Below are 27,664 nucleotides of genomic sequence, written 5' to 3'. Positions count from 1 at the left end.
CTGTTTCCAGCTTCAGAAAAATGAAAAAAAAAAAAAAAATTATATTTGTGTAAGAAATACTATTTTATACCTCAGATATTTAGAATGACCATATGAAAATGCCTATTCTTTGCTTTAGTAATCTTGCTGAGAAGAAATCAGGTAATTTACAGAAACTTTCAATGAATTTTAAAGGCTAGGACACAAATCCAGAGCAGCCTAGATTTTAAAGGTATAGCCCAAAGTCAACAGGTAAAATTTCCCTCATTACTAATTAAGAGGAGAAACGCAAAGAAACATTCAGGCACTAAAGGTAGTTGAAAAGCTAACTCCATAAGTAACTGATACACTTTTCTTTAAAATAGTAAAGGAACTCAACCAAGAACTTAAACATATTAAATATTTGTCTATTTACATCTAGCCATTTCCATGAAAACATCTAGGTATTCCAGAAAATATACAGCAAAATAGGCAAATACGCATTAAAAATCAGAAAAGAAGGTTTAAATCAGGGAAAAAGTGGAAGACAAGTATGCTGGCAACAATATTTTACATCGTTTTTTAAATTAAATTGCCAAGCAAAGAGAGAACAGCAATCACTTCCACAATTTGTAGTGTGTATTATGGGAAAGTATACCAGTTCCTCAAAGCAAGCAAGAATTTGTCATGTGGGGTTCCTTACAGGAGAAAAATGGCGCGGTCCCAAACTACATCTCTACAATACTATAATAGGGGGTTTTAGGGTTCCTGCAGCCAAGTCAAACGATCTAGCTAATGCAGTTTTCTACTCATTTTTCTTAAAGGTAAAATCTATATTAGTAATTCTTCCTAAGAATCGCTTCTACCAGATAGAAACTATTAAAATGAAAATCTATTTCGAATAATTGCCTTCCCCTCGCCCAAACTTTTAATTTCAGGGAGAGCTGCTATTTTTTGTTTTTCTCTACAACCCATATAAAATATCACATATTATACTTAAAAGTAGCTAATACTTTTCCAGAAGAATTGCTTTATTTCAATGAATTAAATTAGTAAAAGAATAAAAATAAAGAAAAAGGTGTCTGATTCTACGTTAAAATTTTAGGTTTTGTTCTATATCATCTAATATATCACTATGTTTTTCCTGATATTTACTTACTAAAAATAAGGATAATGTTGTTTTTCACAAGCCTCCCAAGTGAGACTAATGAGGTTTTTGGCAAGGTTTTGAGATTAATAAGTAAATTTTGGTAAAGAGCTTTGAGATCTGTTGAAAGGAATTACAACAAAATTAATATATGCCTATTTCCTGACATGAAGGGAATGTTTTAAATAATGATAGTACTTAAGACTCCGGTAAAATAATACTCAATTCCTTAAGGACTTAGATCTATATCATTACTTCTCCACACATACAATAAAGCATTTTTCAAAATAGGAAATATGTTTTCTAGTTGTTGAAAAAAATAAATAAAAGGAAAACATAAATGATATTCTAAGCCAGGATTCACTCTCATTTTCCACCTAACCTCACTACTTTTTCCTAAGGCAATTTTGAAAAGAACTCTTAATCCAAAAAATTTTATTTGTGCTTAATTCTTAGACTCTGAAAAAATACTTTCATTTTCTTATTTTAAATCACATTCTTGTGTGTTAAGAAGTGGAAATACAAATAAAGATAAAACAAAAAACCCCTCACTATTCTCAGAGATGAGACAAACTAGACTAAAAGAAAGTCTACCTTTTAGTAAAAATACTCCCTTCTAAAATAATAAGGGTATTAAGGGAAACTATGAAAAGTATATCAAAAGCAAATTCACTTTCAGTCAAATACTTATAAAAAAGTGTTTCCTATTATTAATATCCTTCTAGAAGCAAAGAGAGCTTATGTCACTTTCATAAGCCAAATCTATTCAAAGGATTCAGTTTTAGAGTGAGCCAGCAAGAATAGAAGTTTTTTTCTGGGACAATGTCATTTTTAAAAAATCACTCTAAAGAAAAAAGTATTTCAGGAATAAGGTGGTTTTTCTACTTTGCTTCTTCCTAAAATTATGTTTAGTTTCATATATCAAATACAATAAAATTATTTTATTCATATCCAATGTGAAATTATTATTGGGACTATTTTGAATGCCTTTAGTATTTTTAAAATGGTTATCTAAAAAAACTGACTCCTTTTCTCTTCAAATTTGAAGTTTCAGGATCATTTGCAATGTTATATTAGTATTTTATATTGTCTTCTTAGCTGACAAATCAGCAGCACACACATAATTTGTGACAATATGGTGACTGATTATTTAATGTTATACTATTTCTGTTTGCTAACATAAATAAAACTATGTAGCCTATAACATCAATTAAAAGGTACAACTTAAACTAATCCTCAATTAAACACACAAGAATGTCCATATGATCATAATCCATCAACAATCAAAAAAGTATTAGTTTACACAAAGATATAAAAACAAATGGACATTAATAATTCCAAAAGAAATACTGTAAGAATGCAGCTGGTATAGAGCCTCTGGAAGTGTGTGTGTGTGTGTGTGTGTGTGTGTGTGTGTGTGAGAGAGAGAGAGAGAGAGAGAGAGAGAGAGAAGGAAAGAGGGAGAGAGGGGGAGAGGGAGAGAGGGGGAGAGAGAGAGAGAGAAAGAGGAGAGAGAGAGAGGAGAGAGAGAGATGGGGTGAAAAGTGGGATTAGTAGAAAAAGATATACATGTGAAACTCCATATATTTCAAAATAATTATACAATGTAAGTAAAAGAGAACTATAATTCAACAGAATCATAAAACTATCAGTTTTGAAGAGACTTAGTATAAACAAACAACAAAGGAAAAAAATTGTTGTTTAATGAAGATTTTTAAAAATCTACTACTATAATGAACATACCAAGACAACTAAAGGTTGGGTTTCAAATAACCTGGAAAAAATTTTTGGTAAAGAAACAATCAAGTTAATGAAACTCAACAGCTTACTCTCACATGTGACAGACTCTACTGATAGAAGGAAGTCACTCAATCCATAAGTATACTTTAATCTGAAAATTATATTATTGAATCATGGCAGATTATCATGCATAGCCTTCTTTAGCACTTCTTTAGCACTAATTAAAAGTGTTTAACTGGCGGCCCTGACCAGATGGCTCAGTAGTATAGTGCTTGCCCAGCGTGTTGATGTCCCAGGTAAGATTCCTGGTCAGGGCACACAGAAGCAACCATCTGCTTCTCACCCCTCCTCGCCCCCTCGTCTCCTGCAGCCATAGCTTGATTGGTTCCAGTGCATCAGCCCAGGTGCTAAGGATGGCTTTATGGAGCTTCCACCTCAGGCGCTAAAAACAGCTGTTGCAAGCATGGCCCCAGATGAGCAGAGCATTGGCTCCAGACAGGGGTTGCCAGGTAGATCTCAGTCAGGGTGAATGTGGGAGTCTGTCTCTCTATCTCCCCTCCTCTCACTTGGAAAAGAAAAAAAAAATGTTAAGCTGGCAATACTGAATCTCATAGCTAGGATGACAATGTTTAAAGGTGGCAGCTGTTGAATTATGTTCTCAAATTGCACAAAATGAAGAATATAACTGATCATCCTTACCTCCTTAGGGAGCAACGAAATGAAGTCTCGTTGAAACTGGGGTTCAATCACTTGCATCATATGTTTTACTTGGGTTGGTTCACAACTATCAATAAGTTCATCTAAAGCAAGCAATTTCTCTGGTCCACTCCAGCTCTATCAAAGAGGAATTAGAAAATTGTATTGTTTTCATAGATGTCTCAAATGTAAAAGTTCATGTTTACATACAACATAAAAAGAACTGCTTATAGTGACATTTCCTCCAGAAGGCAACAAAGTGTAATCTTTTAGTCTCATCAAATTTACTAGCTACCTTTATTTTATAAAAGCCTAAAAATGGTCATGGTTCTGATAGGAAAATATTCCTGCATCACATTATTAATATCTGACAAGTGTCTTCTGCAAATTAAAAGGACTTCAATTTGTTGTGAAAATAATTTCAGATAAAAAACAGCAAACAGTAGAAAATAGTAGCTGACTTAGTAAAATTAGAATATAAACCAAGACTAAAAGAGGGTAAAGAAAAGTTCTACATTATGGAAAAACAAAAACATATCATTATACTTGAAAAATATAAGCTCCTTTAAACTAGACTAGGGAATTCTTTTAAAAACATTTTTTTCTATTGAGAAACACCTGCACAGAAAAGTCATGGTTCTTAAAAGGAAAAACTAAAAAGCATGTGACTAATTTAAAATGTTAGAATTTCCCCTCACAATAATCATGTAAAGCACTTAAATAGCCTTGGAATTCTTAAGTGAAAGAATATCCTTGAGGCTGTTTTAAGTACTTTCGTGAATAATTAAGTCCATTTTGGAAGTGGGTGAAGAAAGAACAATAGGTGAGTGAGGTTTGGAGCTACAAAGACCTGGATTTCGACTATATTTCTTAGTCAAAATAGGAACCTGCATTTTGTAATGTGTGAAATACATAGTAATTGAAAACTGAGATATACTGAGGATATGGGAAGCCTTATTTAGAAAAGTTTTTATTTTTAAAAGTATTTGTGTAGACTCTACAATAATCTTTAACTCTTCTTTCCTGTCATAATGTATTAATTATGGTAATACTATCAAACATTTAAGTAGTCTTTCCAGAGCACCTGTCACAAACATAATCTCATTTAACCATCATGAAAACCTGCGAAATATCCAAATATTAGAAAATACAGCCTCTATCTAATGAGTTGTGTGCTTTCCTTTCACTTCTGTATATACACACAGCCAGACCACTGTCCTTAAATACTCACCATGTAGCCATTTTGATTAAGGTGAAGATTCATACATAAAATTTAAAATATTCATATACATGTACATGCACACACATGACCAATGAAAAGTAGTTTATTTGAAGTTTGATTATTTTGTAAAGTTTCCCTCATACAGATTTAAACCCTGGTTCAAAACTAACTTTGCATAAACTTATATTGACCAATCTCCACTCAACTCTGATCAATTAGCATCAATACTATAAGCTCTGATTTATTGATTTACATTCCTCACAAGATTTGAAGTGGCTTTTTTATAATATGTTGTTCCTCTCTGTCTACACTGTAAAGATGTATGGACACTAGTATAAGGAGATACCCATTTTGGGTAAAGGATAACTATGTTGACTTCATTAAAATGCAGCTTTAATTAAGTTACTTGATAACAGTAATTTTAATATAAATTTCTTAATCTCCTCTACATATAGTAATGCCTACTTTAAAAATATTTTTGGAAGAGATTATAGTTAAACTTTGATATAAAATTAAAGATATCCTATGTACTCTTCTTTTTTACTATGTATAGTAAAAGGACAGTGAAATGTATTTCAGTGTATTATTACTTCATATACTAAATATTTTAACTATATTTGTAGCTACTGTGAATGCTTCTACTTTAAAGTAATATACTATACATGATTAATGTTTTATTTTTTCAGTTACTATATATCATTACTGATTTTCATAAAGAAACAAAAACACTACCAACACACAATATAAAAGTGCTAAAAGATGGAAAAATATCTTATCAAGGATCTTAGGAGATGGTAGTACAAAACGAAAAAAATAAGCTAGACTAAAAGATAAATAATTCAGATCTCAGGTAAATGTTAGAAACTGTGTCAGAAATTTCTATATATTTAAGGCAAAGTCTATGACAAAACTTAGGCCAGTATAGCAAAATGTTTCTAAGACTTTATATTCTTATCTTATATTAAACAGTATTTGATTTAACAAGTCGAATAAAATTGCAATAGATCTCATTTAAATTATACATACATTTTGCAGATGTTACTTTGTGACAGTTTACTGAAAAATATACCTGATAAAAATTAGTGCTGTAATATAAACTACATAGTAAACCAGACAGTTTCCACTGACCAGACATAGTCAACAGTCTAACTGCTCAATTCACATATCTTAGATGGCTCCAGCTAAGGTCTGGGTCACACAAGCTGCTCTCCTCTCTCCAGCCTGAATTTCTTCCCTGAACTCCAGACCTGTATATAAAATTGCTTACTCAACATGTATTCGTCGATATGTAATAGAAACCTAACTTGTCCACGATCTTTCTAATATGCATGTCCACAATCCCCCCACTTCAGTAATATATCACTCTATTAGTTGCTCAAGCCAAAACCTCTGGAACCATCCCATCTCTTGCTCCCTCACTCTCACTGGTAGACAGTTCTGATTCATCAATCAATTCTAAGGCCTTAAACTTCAAAATATATCCAGAATCTGACTATGACTACACTGGTCTAAGCTATCAGCTTTCATCTGGATAATTCCTATAACCTCTTCCTTGGCCTCCCAGCTTCCCACGTTTGCCCTCCTTCTTCTACCCTCTACAAAGTAGTCAGAGTGATACTGATAAGTCACTCTTCCGCTTAACCCCTCCAGACCTACTTTCCTCAAAGTAAAACCCAAAGTCTTTAGATTAGCCTATAAGGCTACCATTTCCTATTCCTTTTCCTCCTGTTCGCTCCACTTTAGTCATAGACACACTCTTTCCATGTTCAAACATACCAGCATGCTGTGTGTCAGAGCCTTTTCACATACTGTTCCCTAGAATATTATTCCCCTAGATACCCAGATGGCTTACTTCCATGAGTCACCCTCTGGGCAACCTTTTTAAAACTGCAGACTAATTCCAAGCCCCCCCAATCCCATCCCCCTCCTGACTAGAATGTTTGGTGAAAATTTTTTGGGGGGAGGGAGGTGGTCTATTTTGTTAACTATTATAGCCCAGCTCCAAAGTAGGGCCTAGCAACTAACAGATGCTCAATAAATATTTGTTGAATCAATGAAGGAATCCCCAGACAGTCATGAAATACTGCACCAACACCATTTCAAAACTCTCTCTAGAGTGTTTCTAATCCTTTATATTTGATGGTATCATTAGAACTTGCTGGCTTAGTCAAGGGGAAGTATGTATTAACTTGAAAACCTTGCAGTTAATAACTACATTAAAACAAAATAACAACCTACACCAACCTTTAATGAGAAATAGGGAAAAGAACACTGAATTGGGGATCAGAAAACCCAACTTTTGGAAGAGATATTACTCCTAATTAGGTTTTGATTTAACCTCTGCAGCCTTAGTTTCTTTATCTGCAAAAGTGTTGAATAATTCTGATAATAATGATTTTATATCTGTTTTGAAAAGGAATTATCCTGAAAAAGAAAAAAAATCTTCCTTTGGTCTTTCATGCTAAAATGATGTGGGAACTATTAAAGAGGAAAGGAAAACATTCCCAATTCAGAAAGGGTCAAGAGACATACAATCTAATTTGCAGACAAAACTGCAAAAGCCGACTTGAAAATTCCCCATGGAAGTGATACTTTATTTCAGGTAATTAGAGAATACAGGTAATGGAGAAGGAGAACTGAACTGTAATCAGAAGCCTGGGTTTCACCAGTAAACTCACTGTGGAACCTCTTGGAAGTCCCTTAATTAGTGTGAGTTGTAGAGACCTCACCTGTATAATGAGGGGCTTGGTCCAGATCAGTGCTTACCAAATGCTGGTTGAGGAAAGCAAGGATCATAGAGTCCTACAACCCACCATCAAAGAGTCTGATTTAGTGGCAAGGTGAGGCTGAAGACATTTTATGTTTTAAATCAGTGGTAGTCAACCTGGTCCCTACCACCCACTAGTGGGTGTTCCAGCTTTCATGGTGGGCAGTAGTGGAGCAACCAAAGTATAAATAAAAAGATAGATTTAACTATAGTAAGTTGTTTTATAAAGATTTATTCTGCCAAACTTAGCAAAAATCTGACATAAAGTACTTGGTAAGTAATTATTATATGCTTTAACTTGCTATAACTCTGCTTTATACATTTTATAAAGTAAAGTTACTTCCCTACTTTATAAATCACCATTACTGTGGAACCGGTGGGCGGTTAGAAAATTTTACTACTAACAGAGATACAAAAGTGGGCGGTAGGTATAAAAAGGTTGACTACCCCTGTTTTAAATAAACAACTCATCCAGGATTGATGTAGGTGACTCACATACTAGCAGTGAAAAATAATTAATAACACCTGGATAACTCTTAGTATCCAAATCAGATATATATTTTATCACTGTGGACAGTACTAGAGAACTTACTTCTCTAGTACCTCTAGCAGATGGTCATCCAGTCTGTTTCAGTAGTTCCAGAAGCAGAGTATGTTACTATCTCCCATTCTACTGTGGGTCAGTTCTAATAGTTAGGCGCGACTTATATCAAAATCTGACTCAAAGAATAAGATCCAGGTTTTGTTTTCTGAAAAAACCAATGCAACCAGTATGAGTGGGAAAGCCCTTTTTAGACCTGAGAAAACTGAGTCTCAAATAAGGCAATTTCTTGACCAAGAGAGGAAACTAACATTTATTGTGTCTCCACTATATTTCCCAGTACAGCTTTAAGCACATTTACATGTTTTCTTCTTCTTGACAACTTTTTAGCATTATATATATCTATTTTACAGAGGATGAAAATAAAGGCAAGAGTGGTTATATAATATCAACAAAATTACTCAGTTGTTAAGAGGCAAAGCTAGAATTTGTACTAAGAGCTTTTCTTCTAAATCATATGTGCTTCTCATTATATCAGGATGCCTCTGCACATAAATGTGAACATAAGGGAATGTTCATGTTATTCGTGTCTTTACCTAGGCTAAAATTTTCAAGTGAAAAACCATATATTAACAACCAGATGATATAAAAAACAACAACCAAAAAATCCTCTTCCCCAAAATTAGCATTCTAAAGCATCAATCTGGCTGCCAAAACAAGCAGAATCAATGGTTACTAAAAATTCAAACAGTACAAGATTTCTCGGGGGGTGGGGGTGGGAAGGTGGGTTTGTTTTTAATTTGCACTTCTATTTTGCAGTGACATTCTGTTTCAATTTCCCTTTATCCAGAATGGTGTGTCATTTGTTCTCATTCAATTTATAAATTGAGTACAGAGTACTTTGTCAGAATAGATGGAACTGGACCAAAACAATGCTGTATCACTGCCTTAGGAGAAATAGCAGAACAGTAAGGGGACAAACTCTCCCTTGCTTGTTATGCAACAGAAAAGTCATCACTGAATGCCCCTACAGCATATCTGTAGGAATCATGCCAGTTTAATTGTGCCTCAACTATCCAGCGCAGGTCAACTCATGTCCCCCACCTTATGAATTGTATCTCTCTGCACGTCAGGCATTAAAGCATTGTAAGCCTTTAGGCAAATGATGCATTTCTAGTTACTTTGGCATCAACCTTGAGAATAAAGCACAGAGAACAACAGTGAGGCCCTGGGTGAGTCAGAAATAGACATGGCACTCAAAGGGTTAAAGTCCTGATCTACCTGTGTAGTTGACCATTTGTTGCTAGATTTCTTTGCTCCAGAATATTTATCTGAAAAAAAAAGATAGTACTATACCTACAGTAACAATTCTACATGTTATTCTTATTAACTGAGAACAATTTTTCTTCATTGCATCTACTTCTCATATGTAAAGGGATCTAATGGGTCTTTTCACCAAACAAAGCTAGCCTAATAGTCGTGTGTGTGTGTGTGTGTGTGTGTGTGTGTGTGTGTGTGTCAGAGACACAGAGAGATACAGACAGGGACAGACAGAAAGGGAGAGAGATAAGCATCAATTATTCCTTGCAGCACCTTAGTTGTTCATTGATTACTTTCTCAACATGTGCCTTGAGGGGGGGCTACAATAGAGCAAGTGACCCCTTGCTCAAGCCAGTGACCTTGGGCTCTAGCCAGCGACCTTGATCTTCCAGCCAGCAACCTTTGGGCTCAAACTAGTGACCATGGGGTCATGACTATGATACCACGCTCAGGTCAGAGACCCCACGCTCAAGCTGGTGAGCCCACGGCTCAAGCCAGATGAGCCCATGCTCAAGCCGTTGACCTCAGGATTTTGAACCTGAGTCCTCCATGTCCCAGTCCAATGCTCTATCCACTGCACTACCGCTTGGTCAGGCTAGCCTACTAGTCTTTAGTTTACTGAATCTCATTAATCTTAAGAAACAAAGTTTTTTTAAAAATTAACATTTTTGAAGTTGTGATGCAACTAACAATCTATTGCATCTCAGATTTGATGACATATAGTATGTGGTAATGTGGACATTTCATTAAGAAAAGCATGAGCTACCTAAATAAGCAAACACTGTACAAAGAACTCCCTAAAACACCCTCACTGCAAAATAATGTATAAATGCCCTCTACTACTATATATAGATCAGTATTTGAGAAAGTTCAATTAAAAATTGGAAAAAAAACCCCACTTAAATGGCTAGCAAAGAATATTTTGGAATATTGAGAAAAAATTGGCCCTTACTCATTTAAAATATCACTCTAAACTACCTTCTGGTAAGAAATAAAGCTTTTCACATAAAATAAGTATTTTGGAGGCTGTCTAAAATTATGATAAAACAATTACTAATAGTGTAATTTTTGATCATGTTGGCACTTGCTCGTAATATGAGATGAAATCAGTTTCTGTACTACTCTCAAGTGTTGTGCTGCTCACACCACATGCACGTGCAGGTATAAGAACACACACCCATATTCCCATTTCCTCATCTTAATCAGAGACGGTAAAAATCTTTGAAGTATTTTCTTTAAGACTGTATTAATGTCTGACTTCTAGTTTCACTTCTTATTGATGGATAACTTTCTTTTGAAAATGATGCAACAAATAATCAGACTCTGAAGCATGTATAGGAAAACTATAATTTAAAAAATTTTTGAAAATCATGAACCTGGGAGAAGGGGAGAGACTAATCCTTGGGACAAGGTAAATTTAATCAATAAGTGACTATGAACATAAAATAATAAAAGAAACCATGATTCTTTGTAATTGTAGTGGTTCATAATATTGTAAAAACAATAAAAGACATTTTTCATTCCTCTCACCATAGAGTCTCAACCTCAGTACTATTGACATTTTGGGCCAGATAACTGTTGTGGGCGGCTATCCTTTACATTTCCTCTTCCTAGTAGAGGCCAGCAATGTCCTGTCCTCCCCACCTCTGCACCCCCTCCCACCTGCACCCCATGCCTGCAGTTATGACAACCAAAACTGTTTCAACCAGGAGAAAATCTGCCCCCTGTCAAGAACTACTGCTCTAACCTTTCAGTTACTCACTGAAAAAAAATAAAATAAAAAGGTTTATCCTAGTTTCTCTGAAATCACCTGAAAGTTAAAAACAATTCTTAAAATCTATTTAAAAGCAACAGTGCTACAAGTGAGTTTTCTAGCTATTGAAGGAAAAAAACCAGGACATTTATTTAGTTTTTGCCCAGGTATTTTAAAAATAGGATTTTCATACATAGACATCTTGAAAATATGAAATGTCAAAGTATCCTCTTTTTCAACTATTATTCCCTTATGCATTCATAAAATTTCTAAAATACCACCAATCAAGCAGCGAGAGGTACAAAAATAAATTCATTTTATACTAGAATGGTGGCTAATATCACAGATAGCTTCACTTTACATAACCTGTATTATTTATTATTTACAAAGAATAATTAAGCAAGTGTTTAATCCATGCCAACTATTTTGCTATATACATGACTTATATGTATTATCTCATTGGAAGAAGAGAGAAATCAATTTAATATCACTATCATGAGTTATAAAATTCATAAATTTCAAGGTATGACTATAGCTAATCATCTGGGTAAACTTTCAAAGATTTTAAATGCTACTAAAATACAGTAATCAGAGTATGAGCACAATAAGCCATACCCAAGCATGGCATAATGAAAAAAAGCTATATCAACTCCTGGAGGCTGCTAGCTAGAGTAACAGTGGTGGATGAGTTACCACCAGTGACTAATTCACGGAGCTCTTAACATTACTCCTAAATACTTAACTTCCAAGCAATGCAGTTTTGAACACAAACACGTTTAGTAACCCCAGAAACCCAAACATAAAGGGGCAAAGGAAGAAAGGTCTTTAAAAAATGCAATGAAAGAAATGCAAATGCACACCTCCATAAAATAAGCATTGGACTCTCCTGATTAATACACTTAAAAATTAAAATAAGACCTCTACTTTTAAAAGCATTTTAAAATGGAAATATATTTCACATAACATAAAATCCACTATTATAAATGTCCACTACAGTGGCGGCCAGCACAGCCATCTTGCTGTGCAACCAAGACACTGTCGAGTTCCAGAACACTTCCATCACTCCAAAAGAAACCCTGCATCAATCAGCAGTTAGTCTCGACCTCACCTTCCACCACAGCCTGCAATCACTTAATCTACTTTCTGTCTCTATGAATTTGCTTCTTCTGGGATATAGTAAGACAATATGAGGTCTTCTGTGTCTGGTTTCTTTCACTTAGCATAATGTTTTCAAGGTTCATTCAAGGTGTAGCATATAACAATTTCTTTTCATGGCTGAATAATCTCTTACATTTTTGCAGCAATTTAGGGAAGCACTTCAAGTACTGTGTTTAGACATGTCACCTGAAACATCTTCAGCCATTCCTGGAGGCCTGTGGGTGGTTGGACAGATGTCATTCGGCGACGTTGTTGCCCTTGGCCATTGGCTGCTCTCAGATCTCCAAAAGTTGTTGGTGTTGCTGAACATGGTACAAGTCCAGTGGTACTACGAAAAATAAAAGAGTGAAAGCAAAGACATATTTATTAAGAATAACAGGCTCCAATTTAATAAGAATGATGATCTGGCATATTTCAAACATCAATCAAATTATTATTTTTATTTGCTTATTCCCAGAGACCAAGGATACACAAAACGTATCCTGCTATTCTTAGAGTAAGTTTTCTCCCTCCCACATAAGCACCTGTTTTAGTCCAGCAATGCTAACTGCAACCAAATGACAGAATCTCTCTGGCAAAAATGCAAGTTGATGATACCTACAAATAATACTAAAATATTTCATTAGAAGACACAGGTCCACTTCTCTTTTGACTGGCCTTCCTTCATTGACATAATTAAGTAAATGTAAAGCTTTTCTTTATAAAGAAGAATATAAGACTTATAAATGCCTTAAAAATTCATATGTAGAAATAGTTTTGGACATTTCACTGGTCACATTGTTCCTTGAGTTTCCTCCTAAGTAGTTTGCTGATTTCTGTCTTTTTTTTTTTTTTTTTTTTTTTTTTTTTTTGGTAATGTAATTTATAAAGCTTAGTCTGGATTAGTTTTTTTCAATGCCAGTCCAAAAATATCGTGCCAGTCTACAAAAGAGTTAGCTACCTGATGTCGTATGAAGCTTAGAACTGATCTACAGACCGGCAGTCTGGATAATATCTGACAGGAGCAAACCTTGATTGGGAATGTGTGTACTCAAAATAGGTAAGTGTTGAAAACACACTATACGCAAAATTAAATGAGATCGTCTAAACACTTTTATCCAATAATTTAAACTTTGAGACAGTTTTTTTTAAATCTGAAATTCAAGTCTACCACTAGTAAAAGGAGAGGTTAAGACGAGATGTTCTATCTCCAAAATTGTATAACTCTCCTAAAAAACACTAATTAGAAAAAGTATAATTAAAACTGTTATTAATATATTAAACTTTACTTCCTAATTTCAATAACTAAATTATTCAAACTTGAGGTAAAAACTAAACATTTCTTATTTCAGAGATAGTTAAAAAAGAGCAGAAAGATACAATTAACTAGTTATATTTGTGAAATAATCTTCAATTTATTGAGCTATGAAAATAAAGTGTTTTAAATCCAAAGACCATAGAAATTGTATCCTAAGAGTTGAATATCAAGCTCTGACAAATTACTAATAAAACAACTCCCCCAATTCTTTCCTAGAGAGCATAACTCATTATTTTGCTAAAACATTTACCTCAGTTACCAGATTTTATAGAAAAATCTGCAAATCTACCACCTTTAAATCTTTCAACATTATACATCTACATTCAACAATTAAATCTTTTCTTCTATTAAATTTAAAAAAAATTCTTCTCTGAAATAAAATAATTTCTAAACAGTAATTATAACTTAAATTTTCTAATGAAAATAATGGAAAATTATAATTTCATCTTACTATTAGAAAATCTGTCAAAAAATTTAAAAAACCATCAAATATATAATGACAACAGCTCCAAAAAGAAAGGGTATGCTGCTTGGTTTACTTTAATAATATTGTATGTTAAAACGCTAAAAATAAAACTTTCACCTTTTCAGATGGTTTCTCAGTATCAAAAGTGAGCAACTAAAGACAATTTTTACTAAAATGTATTCTGTATTAAAAATTTAGCATTCATTCATCAGCTGCCTTAAAAATAACTGAACAATTTAATACCTTTGCCCAGGTATCAGCCATATTAATAGAAGACCAAAAATTATATGGTTAACTGGAATCAATTTTTTTTTTTAAATAGCACGCTTTTAACATTAAACTAAACTTTCTCATACAAGAAATACTTCATCAAGACCAGAAGGAAAAAACAAAAATAAAGGGAATAGTTTCACTTGTCTCTGTATCACTCCACACCCTCTGGTGGAAGTGTCAAAACAGTGAAATTGTCAAAAGGCAAAGGGTTAAGAGGGAGGGGGACAGTTAACATGAGAAAAGAACACAAAAAACATTTCCTGAATAACTAAGAGATAGCTTTATTTTTCTTTACTCTATAATCCCTTAATTTCTTAAACATAAAACTATTCTAATTATTATAATTTCTAAATTTCATATAAAAGCATTTGTAAGAAATATTTCACAACTGAATGAAATAAAAATATAAATTGTTTTCTCTGAAAAAAGACACAATTGTAACAATGTTCAATTATGAAAACCTATGTTTGAATAATGTTAATTTTACTGCATTTTATAGAATAAAAATGACTCCCCACCAAAATATTTAGGGGAAAAAAGAAATGTCACCCTCATAAGTTCTTAAGGTTTCTATAGCTAACTTTCATTAATTTGAAAAAGTAACAATTATGCAAAAAACCCAAAAGCCCCCCCCAAAAGTTCTTAAGATACTTTTGTCATTTAAATTTTAAAATACCACATTCCAATACACATCCAAAGCCATTTTTAATTGGCTGGGTAGTAGATATTGTGCTTAAGTTAGCCTAATTAGCGTGAGAGTGGGAAGTTTTATACTGATGCAAAATCCAAAAATGATGGAATGGTGCAGAAAACAAGACTACAATTGTATTTAGTTGTTATGGAAACTATTCTACTGGTGAGAAATGTATGTGTTAAAAACATAAGAACTACCAAGCAATTAAAAGGGGATTTCTAACAGCAATTTCATGAAATATGATTTAGTTAGTAATTATGAGGTTTATTTTACTAATAATGTATCTTCAATTCTGCATATATAAATATACTTCCTAGAAAAGCTGTTACTATAGTAACAAGATACATTTGCTCATATTTATAGTTTTGGATTTACTTTTTAGAATTCCTGAAAAATTGTGATTTAAAATTTTTGTTGACAAGAGAATTTCTGCTTGTGTTTTACTTCATGCATTTGTAACAAAATAGAAAGCTATACTGGTAGATATTCTTATTCTTATTTAAAAAAAGGTATTTCCCAATTTTCAGTGATCTCAAAATGTGTTAGTCAATAGTACTAGTGACACTATCATTCCATAAGAATAAACAGAAAGAAACACTTTTACAATCATTAACTCTTCAAAGAAACATGAGAATTATGAGAGAATTAATTATTATACTTAATATTACCTTGTATATTCTGAGACTTTGCATGGTTTCTTTCCCAAAGAAAAAGAGCGGACCTCAGAACCATGGTCCAACTTTCTTTTCATCTATAAGGTAAAACAAATAAGATGTTTTTTTTTTTAAAATCACCTGTCCAACTATCAAATTTTAACATTATCATTGGTAATATGAAAAAAAATTTTCATATGCCTAAATGTTAATTAGGCATGGTTAAATAATATAGAAAGCAAATGTTTCATAGTTTCTTCTATTAGTTCTACTTTGTTCTACTCTTTATAAGACTGGAAAAGTAACCTCCCCCCCCCAGTATTCTGCCCAGAAAACAGTATATGGGGATTTAAAAATTGATATCTATCATACACATTCCTTGAGAGTATACCTTTCACATTTGCCAGCTTAAGAACCAATCTAGAGAAAATATCATGTTAATCCACACAGAAAAGAACCATATTTAATATGCCTTTCTTACTGAGCTTCATTTTCCTTTAAAAACATATTTTAAAATAAATAACAAAATTCAAAATTTCAGATGGCAGTAACTGATTAAAAACATCTTATTATAAAGGGTAAAAAGAACAAAGCAAATAAAATGATCGTGAAAAGTAATTATAACAAGGCATAAAACAATAAATATGGGCAATGGGGCAGTGAGACAAAGTCAGTCCATATTAAGAGACGAATCTAGAGATGGCATACTAATGGTGGGGGAAAAGCCATCAACTGATATTTATACACAATATAGTTCTGAGAGATACTCAGGACAAACATTCTAACTTGAAAAGCAACAACAGAAAAGACTTAAAAAGAATGAGTTATCCATCTTTGTAGAGCATATCCAACATTTTTAGCTTTAAAGTATTTCATTATGCTATATATATATAATATAGTAAATACAGAATTGCATTTTGTTAACATCAGTATTGAAATTGAAATTTCACTATCGGTTAACTGAGGTCATTGAACTATACATATATCATAAAACCAGATAATAAGATATGATTGAATTAAACTTTTTCCTGTCTCAGCTACCCCTCTCAGATGTGACTGCTAATTAATTACCGTATTACTGAAAATCACAGAGGCAAAAACCCCAGTGCTAGATAGCTTTCCTCATTTTTATAAGGTAAAAACCTGTGCTTTGCAGCAGCCTTATTTTCTTACCAACTACCTCACACAGAAACATCATAGCACATTATGTTACACTGTAAATACTAAGGAGGACCAACGAAACTCTAAAAATTTTTTGGAACCAGACTCTGAATAATATCATCATGAAAAAGGACTTCCCAAATATAGGGATGATCTATATAGTATTAGGGACTAGAGGTAAGGATACAAACTCATCCACATGTATACTTTGGTTCATGCAATACCTACTAGAAATAAATGGAAGTGGTCTTATTTCAACCCTTTAGAACTTTATGCACTCATTATGCTGTTTGAATGAGATTCTTCTCAAAAAACATTATTTCCTTTCTCCAAATAATTTTAATAAAAAATAAGTATAAAAGATTTAATATATAGGTAGCCACGTGCTTGCATGTATATAAATTACAGACACGTACAATATACACAACTGTACCCATCAGGAAGGTCAGTCAGTACAGATTACCTTAAAATTCTAGTTTTTTAAATAACTTCCACAGATTCTTATTTTCAAAATTATTATGAAAAACTCTGATATTTATCCTAATTTAGTTTGGAACACTGGTTTCAGAACTTCTCTGGCTTTCTTGTAAATACATGGTGCAAATGCCATTTGCCACTAACAGCAAACTTTATTTCCATCTTAGAAAACCTTCAATGAATAAAAATGCCTGAAATACATATAAAGATCACCAAGAAAGGCTTTTTATCTTTAGAATATTTTATAAAATAAAGCACTTTCTGTATGACTACAGAAGTCTTTTAAGTATTATATTGTTTACTGAAAAGACTGAGTTTAGATCCAAAAATTAATTCTGCATTTTTAAGGGGTGCAGAAAGTCAATATGAGCTCTTTAAACATAAATCCCCAATGTCTTAGCAAGTCTACACTTTGAGTCAACTAAAGAAAAAAAATTGAAAATATATAAATATAAGGTATAGAAAAATTAAAGGCAAAAGGTCCACGAAAAGCCAACTAAGGGAAGAGTATTTCCAGGTCAGAATTAAACGGAGCCACATTTCTAAAGTCTGGATATATTTTTAGAGAAAAATATTCGGATTCTAATATATATTTTCTTTCACATTGAAAGCTGTTTCACAGCTCACGTCTCCCCCTGATTTGCTTACATTCACAATATAAAACAGAACACCAGACACCCAGCCACCCACCAAAATCAGAGGGTACTGCAGCCATCTCTGATGATACAGATTTTCCTTCCCAGGCAGGCTCACACACACGCACAATCATACAACATAGGAAGAAAACAGATTACTTACTTTGTAAAAAATCATTTTTAGTGTGCCGTAGAAACCCATGTTTTCTGTATTTTTCCCTTTCAGTGATTCTGTGCCCCCGTGTGTCCGGCTGCTTGGCAGTCTCTGACAATATAAACCTTTTTCAGGTAGGTATGTCACAGATTCTAATGTGGACATGCTCAGGCACGTCAGAAAGGGAAGATTCGGGAGCAGAACCGGCAACAAAACTCCACAGTAAAGGCAAATGAAGCTCAGTATCAAACCGCTTCTCGGGACACACATACATACATGCAGCTTGACTGAGGAGAACTCGAGGGAATAATGAGAGAGAACCGAGAAGATTATTGGAGGAGACTATGCCCTGTCAAAGCCTTGACTGAACAGATTCCTCCCTCAGCAGCAGAGGGATCAGATTACATCTTCCCTTGAACACAGAATGGTGCAGTCCAGGATTCAGCAATGCAGACTGCACATCAATTATATGGTGATCCGCTCCAGGGAACCCGTAAGCACACAACGCACTGAACAGAGGGAGGATGTGGGCAGCAAATGAGATCGCCCCCGCATGACAACCCCCCCCCCCTTCAAACTTTCAGGAGATTATTTTTGCATTTTGTAAAAAGGTTCCTTTTTGAAGAGTTTGAAATGGCAAGCATCATTTCCACAAATAAGTCCTTTCAGAAACATTTTGAAAATGGAATATATTTTCACCGGGTTCTCCCAACAGAAGCCAAGCAAGCTATTTTCACTAACTTATCCTATTGCAGTCCTGGCACAGACTGGCTAGATTTTTCAAGTAGCTTGGATGGCACAAAGTGGGCAATCCTGAAGGGAGAAAGTAAATATTCTTGAGGGGGGAATTTATAATAAAGTAAACCAGTGTTTGCAACATACAGCATTTGCAGAAAATATGTGCAGTATGAAGTTATTTTTCAACCTGTATATTTCCTATATTAGGATTTGATGAAAATTTCCCCTCTGCATTTCCATTTCACTTGTTTAAAACATAGTTCTCAAGAAAATTACTGCATACTTCTTCAATCCTTAGTAATTATAAGAATCTTTTCTTCTTCTTTTTTTTTTTTTAAGTGAGACAGACAGACAGGAAGGGAGAGAGATGATAAGCAAAAGCTCATAGTCAGCACTTTAGTTGTTCATTGAAAGAATCTTTTTAAGATTAACAAACTATAAGTGTACAGAGTTTGCCAAAAGACTTTATTTCTCCAAAGGGAACAAGACCTGTGCTTACTGGAGAATCCTACCTTTATTGTTAATTTAATCTTGAGTAAGCAGGAGACATTAAACTTCTAAATATCTCCAAAATTATTTTTACAATATGTATTGCTTATCATTAAAAAAGCATTTTACATAATAATTAAGGTACCAAAGTGTGCCTGAAGCAACCTTTTTCTTAGAATGACTACTACAAAAATCTAGATATTTCATCTCGCAACTTGCTACACAACTAGCTTCCGAGGTAATTATAAGATTCCTTGGACTAGAAAGGCCCATTATTAAGGGTCTAGTTAATTAATCTAGCCTCTCCATTAACATTCTTTATTTCAAATAAACTGTGTGCCTGTAGTCATTTAAATACTTAAGAATTCTTCAGAAAAAAGAAATACCATTTAGACTTTTCACACTTAATATTCTCTGCTATGGTAATAAAAGCCTTTCATTAGGAAATGATTCTAAATACTGCATAAAGTAGTACCATAATTAAAAAAATAAATGTTTATCTTTATAACTAAGACATAGTATAATGTCTTTTACTTTGAAACATAAATGAAATAATCTAAAACTTTATTAAAATGCACATCTTGGGTCTTCTCTTGGAAATTATAGTCTATTCTTTTTTGAAAAACCTCCTACCAGGCTTTTACATTAATGCGTTATCTTCAGAAATAAAACACATATACACAGAGGAAGATAGCTTTCTAAATAAAAAAAATTAGCTTACTTCAAAGAAAATTTCCTTTTAAAAAGAAATCTCTTAACTCTTGGAAAACAAATCCAACTGTTGGGTATGGACCTGTAAACCCTTTTATTAGAAACCTCAGAGAACTCAGGGCCCTTTTTTCCTAAAAGAAAAAAAAAATGTTGACCCTACCTCATTCTCTTCTGGCCTATCGAAACTGATTATAAAACAAACACTTGAAATTTCCTCTAAAATCAGTGGTACCTAGCTTGTTAGAGAATAAATTTACGACCTACCAGTCATGTAATAGTATATATCTTGATTTCAGTTAAAAGCATGTACTATCGCTAGTTGAACTGTCCTTTTCAAATTAAGTCTACTTGGATGAAGACACAAATGAACTTTAATAAACCAGGGACACTGTCTCAATAGGATACTGTATTTAAATTAAAGTATCTTAATTTATATATATATATAAAGAATGCTCTTGGGGTTACATGGCTCCTATATATGGCTATGAAGTTATAGAAAAACCTGATCCCCACAAATGTTTATATGTAGGTATGTATACTCGTGTTTTATTTTTGAATAGGCAAAATATTTACAAGATTCAAAAGTAAAAGTGATGTATAAAAAACATACACTGAGAACTCCACAACTCTAAATCTACCATGATTCTCACTTGCTAATGATTTTTTATTAGGTTATCCTTTAAGTGAGAATGTATATGTTTATAAGTACTCATGAAGACTATATTTCCCCAAGTATTTAAATAATGTTCCCTAATATCTTGTTTACAATGTTAATTTGAACTGTGAAGAAGCAATTTGCCAAGCAAAGCTAGTCAACCAAGTCTCTAACTAGATTTCAAATTAAGAGAATAAAAATGAATGATTTTCAATATTCTCTTAAGTACTATTAATGAAAATTATGATCTATTATATTACTCTCATCCTAATCTATATATAAACACTGCAAATGAAATCATTCTCACACTTCTGTTTAAGTCTTGGCTAAAACACAAATTTTAAAACTTTATTCAGATATTTATTATGTCTGTCTACGTATCTATCTATCTATCTATGTATCTATCAATTTATCTATCTATCTAACCTTATACCTGTGGTAGACAGAAACATTTTTAAACTGAGATCAGCCTGACCAGACGGTGGCGCAGTGGATAGAGCGTCGGACTGGGATGCAGAGGACCCAGGTTCGAGGCCCCAAGGTTACCAGCTTGAGCGCAGGCTCATCTGGTTTGAGCAAAAAGCCCACTAGCTTAAACCCAAGGTCTCTGGCTCCCGCAAGGGGTTACTCGGACTGCTGAAGGCCCACGGTCAAGGCACATATGAGAAAGCAATCAATGAACAACTAAGGTGTTGCAATGTGCAATGAAAAACTAATGACTGATGCTTCTCATCTCTCTCCATTCCTGTCTGTCCCTGTCTATCCCTTTCTCTGACTCACTCTCTGTCTCTGTAAAAAATAAATAAAAAAATTTAAAAACAAAAAACAAAACAAAAAAACTGAGATCGGCTTATATCTATGTTAAGTAAGTTTACACACACACAAAAAGAGTATTTTATGCTTTATGCTAGAATGTTAACTAGTAACTTCACTGAAAAGGTTAGCTAAGAAAATACTTGTTTGCCATCCAAATTTTTAGAATATCTCAATATATTAAATATATTTTCACTACAATATACTAAATCTTCATGTAATTTCAATTAAGCAATACATTTCCCGTTCTATGATGATCGACAACTTATAAGCCTTATTGAAAATCTCTTAGCAAGGGGAATGACTAACAGTGAGGTCATGGAATATAGCCTATCAGCTAACTTAGACCCAATGTTCATCACAACACAACTCCATTGATCTAGGTGTACAAGAATAGATGAGAGGAGTTACAAAAAAAAGCTTTTAAGCACAAAGATATAAAGATATACTGCCCAGAGTCTAAGCCTCTGGGAAATAACGGTGGTAGAATTAACCTGTGAGCTAGTGCAAGAGAAATGGCTTTCTGAGCAATTGGCTGGGCAACAATTTTTTTAAGAGCAAGTTGTGGTTATCTACATATAAATAGTGAGAAAAATATAAACAGTAAAAGTTTTGTATCTTCAGAGAAGTATGTATTTTTTATACAGTGTCAATAGAGGAAGGAATAATTAATAGAGTTCCTCATTTTGACCCTCAGAATTCATTATTTTCATTTAAAATATATTCCTCTATTGCATTTATCATACTTCAATGCCGTTCTTTTTATACCTTTTTCTCCCCTATTATCTACTCCTTGAAGGTTCACATTTTATTCTAAGATATAGTAGAAAATAATGTATAAATATTATTAATATTTTTGAATTGGCCATATAGGCAAATAATATATAGCAACCACAGCATTTTTCTAAAGCATAAATATATATAGATTACATCAGGGGTCCCCAAACTTTTTACACAGGGGGCCAGTTCACTGTCCCTCAGACCATTGGAGGGTCGGACTACAAAGAAAACTATGAACAAATCCCTATGCACACTGCACATATCTTATTTTAAAGTAAAAAAAACAGAACAGGAACAAATACAATATTTTAAATAAAGAACAAGTAAATTTAAATCAACAAACAAACTGACCAATATTTCAATGGGAACTATGCTCCTCTCACTGACCACCAATGAAAGAGGTGCCCCTTCCGGAAGTGCGGCGGGGGCCGGATAAATGGCCTCAGGGGGCCGCATGCAGCCCGTGGGCCGTAGTTTGGGGACCCCTGGATTACATCTAAAGTCTATCTATTAAAATTAATCGATGATTCTATGAATACTATTGGATCTCTTTTCATTACCTTGCTTACATTTTTAAGAGTGGAAGAATGTGTTTATGTTCCTAAGTCAGTAATTTTCTTTATTATCATGAAAACATTCTTTACTTTGATATTACACCAGGAACATCACCTACTACAATTAGATGTCTTGCCCTAAGCATAGAATTTAGAGAACGTTCAAAATTTCGACATCAAAGAAAGGAATTCCAAGCATGTTGAGGCTCAACTTGTTGAAATTCCACTAACCCACTGTCATTAACTTTCTGTGATGCAAGTTCTTATTAAAAGGTTCACAACTGAAACTGGCAAGTTAATAAACTTGTCTTATCATAGGTATTATCAATTAAAATAGTATATATGCCCAACACATATGTTTTCTCTAGTGCACATAGGTGGCAGTATTGATCAATAGGCTATAGTTATTCATCACTCATTTAACACCTATTATTATGTGGCAGGCACAAGAAAGTATGTAAAAAAAATTTTTTCTTCCTCTACTAAATTCATAGTCAATTTCAAGGACCATTTAAAAATTTGGAATTGATTTCTTAAATCAGCTATTAGTCATGACCAAAAAGTTTTGAGGAAAGAACTAAAGATGAAGAAGTAAAATAATAATAATAATATATATATATTATTATTATATCTCCCCTGAATCAGTGGAAAAAATTAATGGTAGAAAACCATTGAGTTTGAGCTAAAAGGGATCTTGGAAATCATCTATCTAATTTCTCTTTGCTTGTAAAATAAACATGAGCTTTGGAATTCGAGAAAGCTGAGCTTAAACACTAGCTCTGCCATTATTAAACTATAACCTAGAAGGGGTTATTTGACCTTTAGTTTTCTCTCATTTGTAAAAATGTAATGGTAATACTATCTGCCTTAACAGCCTGACCCACAGAATCCCTGTGAGGACATAGTAGATGCCCAGCACATAACAGCTATCCTATAAATACTATTAAATAATAACTGGTATTCACAGGTGAGAAAGGTAAGGTTGAGAATTACATGTCTGGTTATATAACTATGCTTCTGTTACATGCAGGGAATCTGAGGCAAAGACATAAAGATTAGGAAAAAGAAAATTAATCAATTCAGAAATAATCACCTACTACATCCTAGTATCGACAAAATTCTACTGAAGACAAATAAAAACATTACAATAACCCTCATCCCCCAAGATTCTTAAAATCCAACCAGTAAGACAAGAAACTAATCAAGAAAATGTTTGACTAGATTATCAAATGCCAGACTGGACAGTGTAGGAGGTCAGAAAATGGAGCAAACATTTAAATACTCTAAGATTTCATAAAAGATATGGTCTTGCTTCTAAGCTTAAAAGACAAAAATTTGGTAGATGTTGAAGAGAAAGAAGGACATTATCATCTACGAACCTAAAATATTATGTGGAAATGCCACTATCATTAACTTTGAGCATTAACATCTGTAAGACTTGTAGTAGTCACTGGTTTTACAAGGTTTATTAGCAGATAATCTATTTAGCTCTGTGTCTCTGAATTCAAACATTTACCATTACAGTTAGAATATTCTTTAATTTACAAGTAATAGTTTCTTCAAAAGTACTGCCTTTCATGACTCATTCTTCCATTTTAGGGCTCATATGTGTCTCTCTGTACAAGCAGAACTCTACTGTGTGAGTGTTAATACTGTCAACTTTTTAACTTTTGTATAAACACTAACTACTAAGGCGTCCTTTGTTTTAAGAGGCACTCATACTAGAAATCATACATATAAACAGGTTGTACTCTTGAATATGGGGGGAATTGTGCAAATCATGTAGGATCTTGTAAGCTATGGTCAAGAGCCTACACTTAATTCTAAGTACACTGTGAAGTCATTAGAGGATTTCCCAAATGGGAGTAATTTAACACAACTTACACACACACACACAATCGATGTCTTTGATTATATAATTTTTTATACTTTTAAAATGTATATAAATTTGAAGACCTCTCACAAAGAAATTCTCACTTGCTGAAATCAGATATACAGAAAAAATAATACATAACTGTATTTGAACTCGTTTCAACTCTTTCATTTCCTTTATCATGTCACCTAACAATAACTCAAACTCTGCACCTATCCAAAAAGCTTCCTAAACTTGGGAAAGGAAAAGAATCAGAATAGAGGTAATAATTCATCTATAACATAGGCCAAACGTTCTAAACTGTTTTTATCTAGCAACTCAATTCTATAAGGAAGGGGTATGTATCATTTTTTTAAATATATTTTGGGGTTTTTTTTGTTTTTGTTTTTGTCTTTTTCTGAAGCCAGACACGGGGAGAGACAGTCAGACAGACTCCTGCATGCGCCCGACCGGGATCCACCCGGCACGCCCACCAGGAGCGACGCTCTGCCGCGACCAGAGCCACTCTAGCGCCTGGGGCAGAGGCCAAGGAGCCATCCCCAGCGCCCGGGCCATCCCTGCTCCAATGGAGCCTTGGCTGCGGGAGGGGAAGAGAGAGACAGAGAGGAAGGGGGGGGGGGGTAGAGAAGCAAATGGGCGCTTCTCCTATGCGCCCTGGCCAGGAATCGAACCCGGGTCCCCGCACGCCAGGCCGACGCTCCACCGCTGAGCCAACCGGCCAGGGCCGGTATGTATCATTTTATATGTTGAATTCTTTGCTCTTTACCTTTCTATGCTCTGATTTTATCTTTCCATTTGATAATTTTCTCTTTTTGAAAAAGAGAAAGCGATTGGGCTCAGATCTTTGTAAATTGTCAATGCATCTGCCAGGCTTATCTTAGCAAATGTCTACGATGGTGAAAAGTGAAAGTATTTTAACCTATGGACACCTTTTGAACCGCTTCTCTGTGACCATAAAGGAATCCAGAACATAAGCATAGAATTTCAAGGCTGGAAAAAGCCTTTGATTAAAGTTCATTACAGCCTTTGGTATAACTCTTAGGTTCTCTCTCATTAGCATGTAGTTATTCAGAATCTGCTTAATCTAAAATATATATATTATTCTCAACTCTGTGATTTTCTATCAGGAGGCTTACTGATTTGATAATTATGTCCAATTCTAAATATTTGAGTACTAGATATACATAAAGTTCAGATTAAAACTTATTGCAGTTTGCCCTGGCCGGTTGGCTCAGCGGTAGAGCGTCGGCCTAGCGTGCGGAGGACCCGGGTTCGATTCCCGGCCAGGGCACACAGGAGAAGCGCCCATTTGCTTCTCCACCCCTCCGCCGCGCTTTCCTCTCTGTCTCTTTCTTCCCCTCCCGCAGCCAAGGCTCCATTGGAGCAAAGATGGCCCGGGCGCTGGGGATGGCTCTGTGGCCTCTGCCTCAGGCGCTAGAGTGGCTCTGGTCGCAACATGGCGACACCCAGGATGGGCAGAGCATCGCCCCCTGGTGGGCAGAGCGTCGCCCCTGGTGGGCGTGCCGGGTGGATCCCGGTGGGGCGCATGCGGGAGTCTGTCTGACTGTCTCTCCCTGTTTCCAGCTTCAGAAAAGTGAAAAAAAAAAAAAAAAACTTATTGCAGTTTAAAAAATATAACTTCTCTTCTCATCTCAAGCATGTTATGTATGTACCAGAAGAATTCAAAATGAGAAAGGATAACTTTAATCAAGCTTTTAAAATTCTAGCTGTGAATCAAAGTCTGAGGACTTAAACTTACTTCACTTATTCAAAAAAATTTATTAAACAGATATTCTATATTGGTGTTGGGCCAGTGAGAAGCATGAATCACATCAGATTTTTGCTTTAGAAAAGTGTACATCACAGTGACTTTTAATCAATTCTTTACTTATTTTAGAGTAGCTTGCCTGCTTTTTAAATATTCAAGTGTTTGATGTAGCTGTCAAGTGAGTAGGGAAGAACCTAGTAACCATGCCCCCACTACATTAAAAAAGGATTTTATATATTCATTTTAGAAGCATGGATTTACATTTTAAAGCAATTACTATGTAGATAATTTAACAAACTACACTCCTGGTTTCAAAAGAATCAAGAATTATATAACTAGCATAATGCCTATATGATCCCCTACCTTTTCAGGATATTCCAAAATCTGTGAACACTTAGTGAATAAAATATGAGTACAAAAAAAAATGCTGGAAATATGTAGGTCACAAGTAGGGTTTGTCATAATTCTGTCATGGAAACACTTTCAAAATAACTATTCGTTTGAAAACGTATCTGATCTATAGTTTGTTTGTTTTTTTATTTCCAGTGAACTATGAGACTAATGGTTAGAAGCATTTTGATATTCTGGCAAAACTACTGTAATAAAAATATTTTATTTATAAGTTAATTTTCTTTACTAAAATGTTCTTTAATATTTTAGCACATAGTTTAAAATATATTTATACATAAACACTCAAGGACTCCAAATGTTTAAAAATGAACTTTGAAAGTTTGTCACATTTGATACATGACTCTACAAAGTTCTTTCTGGAGGATGAGTTCCCACCCCTTGCATGAAGGCATGGTATACAATAATGGCATGGTGACCACTAAACACATATGCATTACAACTAAGTTAAGAACACTGCTCTGTATATACAGCTGGCCTGTTGAGAAGGGTAACAAGTTGATTTGAAAACACTTTAAAAACTAAATCTTAAAATTTTTTTATTGAGTCAATGAATATTCTAACTTCCACAGCAACAAAAGCCAATGAGGAATAGCTTACCAACAAATATAAAGTCAAAGTCGGCATAAAGATGTTGAACTTTAGAATATTCTTAAATTTGTAATATTTTGTTAGCCCTTGAGATACACATACACACTCTCTTTCTCTCTCTCTCGCTCTCAAACACTGTTCCTTTATATTTAGCCTTTCTTTTAAAGTTATT

General features: G+C 34.0%; 1 protein-coding gene across 8 annotated transcripts in view; it reads right to left on the bottom strand.

Annotated features, from left to right (window-relative positions):
- Positions 1-27,664, bottom strand: part of FBXW7 (F-box and WD repeat domain containing 7) — a 181,789-nt gene that overhangs the window by 14,119 nt on the left and 140,006 nt on the right. For 6 of the 8 annotated variants that reach the window (XM_066280793.1, XM_066280787.1, XM_066280762.1 and 3 more), the window contains 3 exons: positions 15,701-15,783; positions 12,489-12,630; positions 3,545-3,679 (listed from right to left, as the gene is read on the bottom strand). In XM_066280793.1, the coding sequence (XP_066136890.1) occupies positions 3,545-3,679; positions 12,489-12,630; positions 15,701-15,783 (360 nt within the window). Of the gene's footprint in view, positions 1-3,544; positions 3,680-12,488; positions 12,631-15,700; positions 15,784-18,121; positions 18,522-27,664 lie in introns of those variants that run through there. The other 2 variants (XM_066280801.1, XM_066280807.1) reach the window with 2 other exon arrangements.

The sequence above is a fragment of the Saccopteryx bilineata genome, chromosome 1, assembly GCF_036850765.1.
Source record: "Saccopteryx bilineata isolate mSacBil1 chromosome 1, mSacBil1_pri_phased_curated, whole genome shotgun sequence".
In the NCBI taxonomy this organism is placed as follows: domain Eukaryota; kingdom Metazoa; phylum Chordata; class Mammalia; order Chiroptera; family Emballonuridae; genus Saccopteryx; species Saccopteryx bilineata.
The sequence above is the reverse complement of the archived record's forward strand: the minus strand, read 5'-3'. Positions and strand labels throughout refer to the sequence as shown.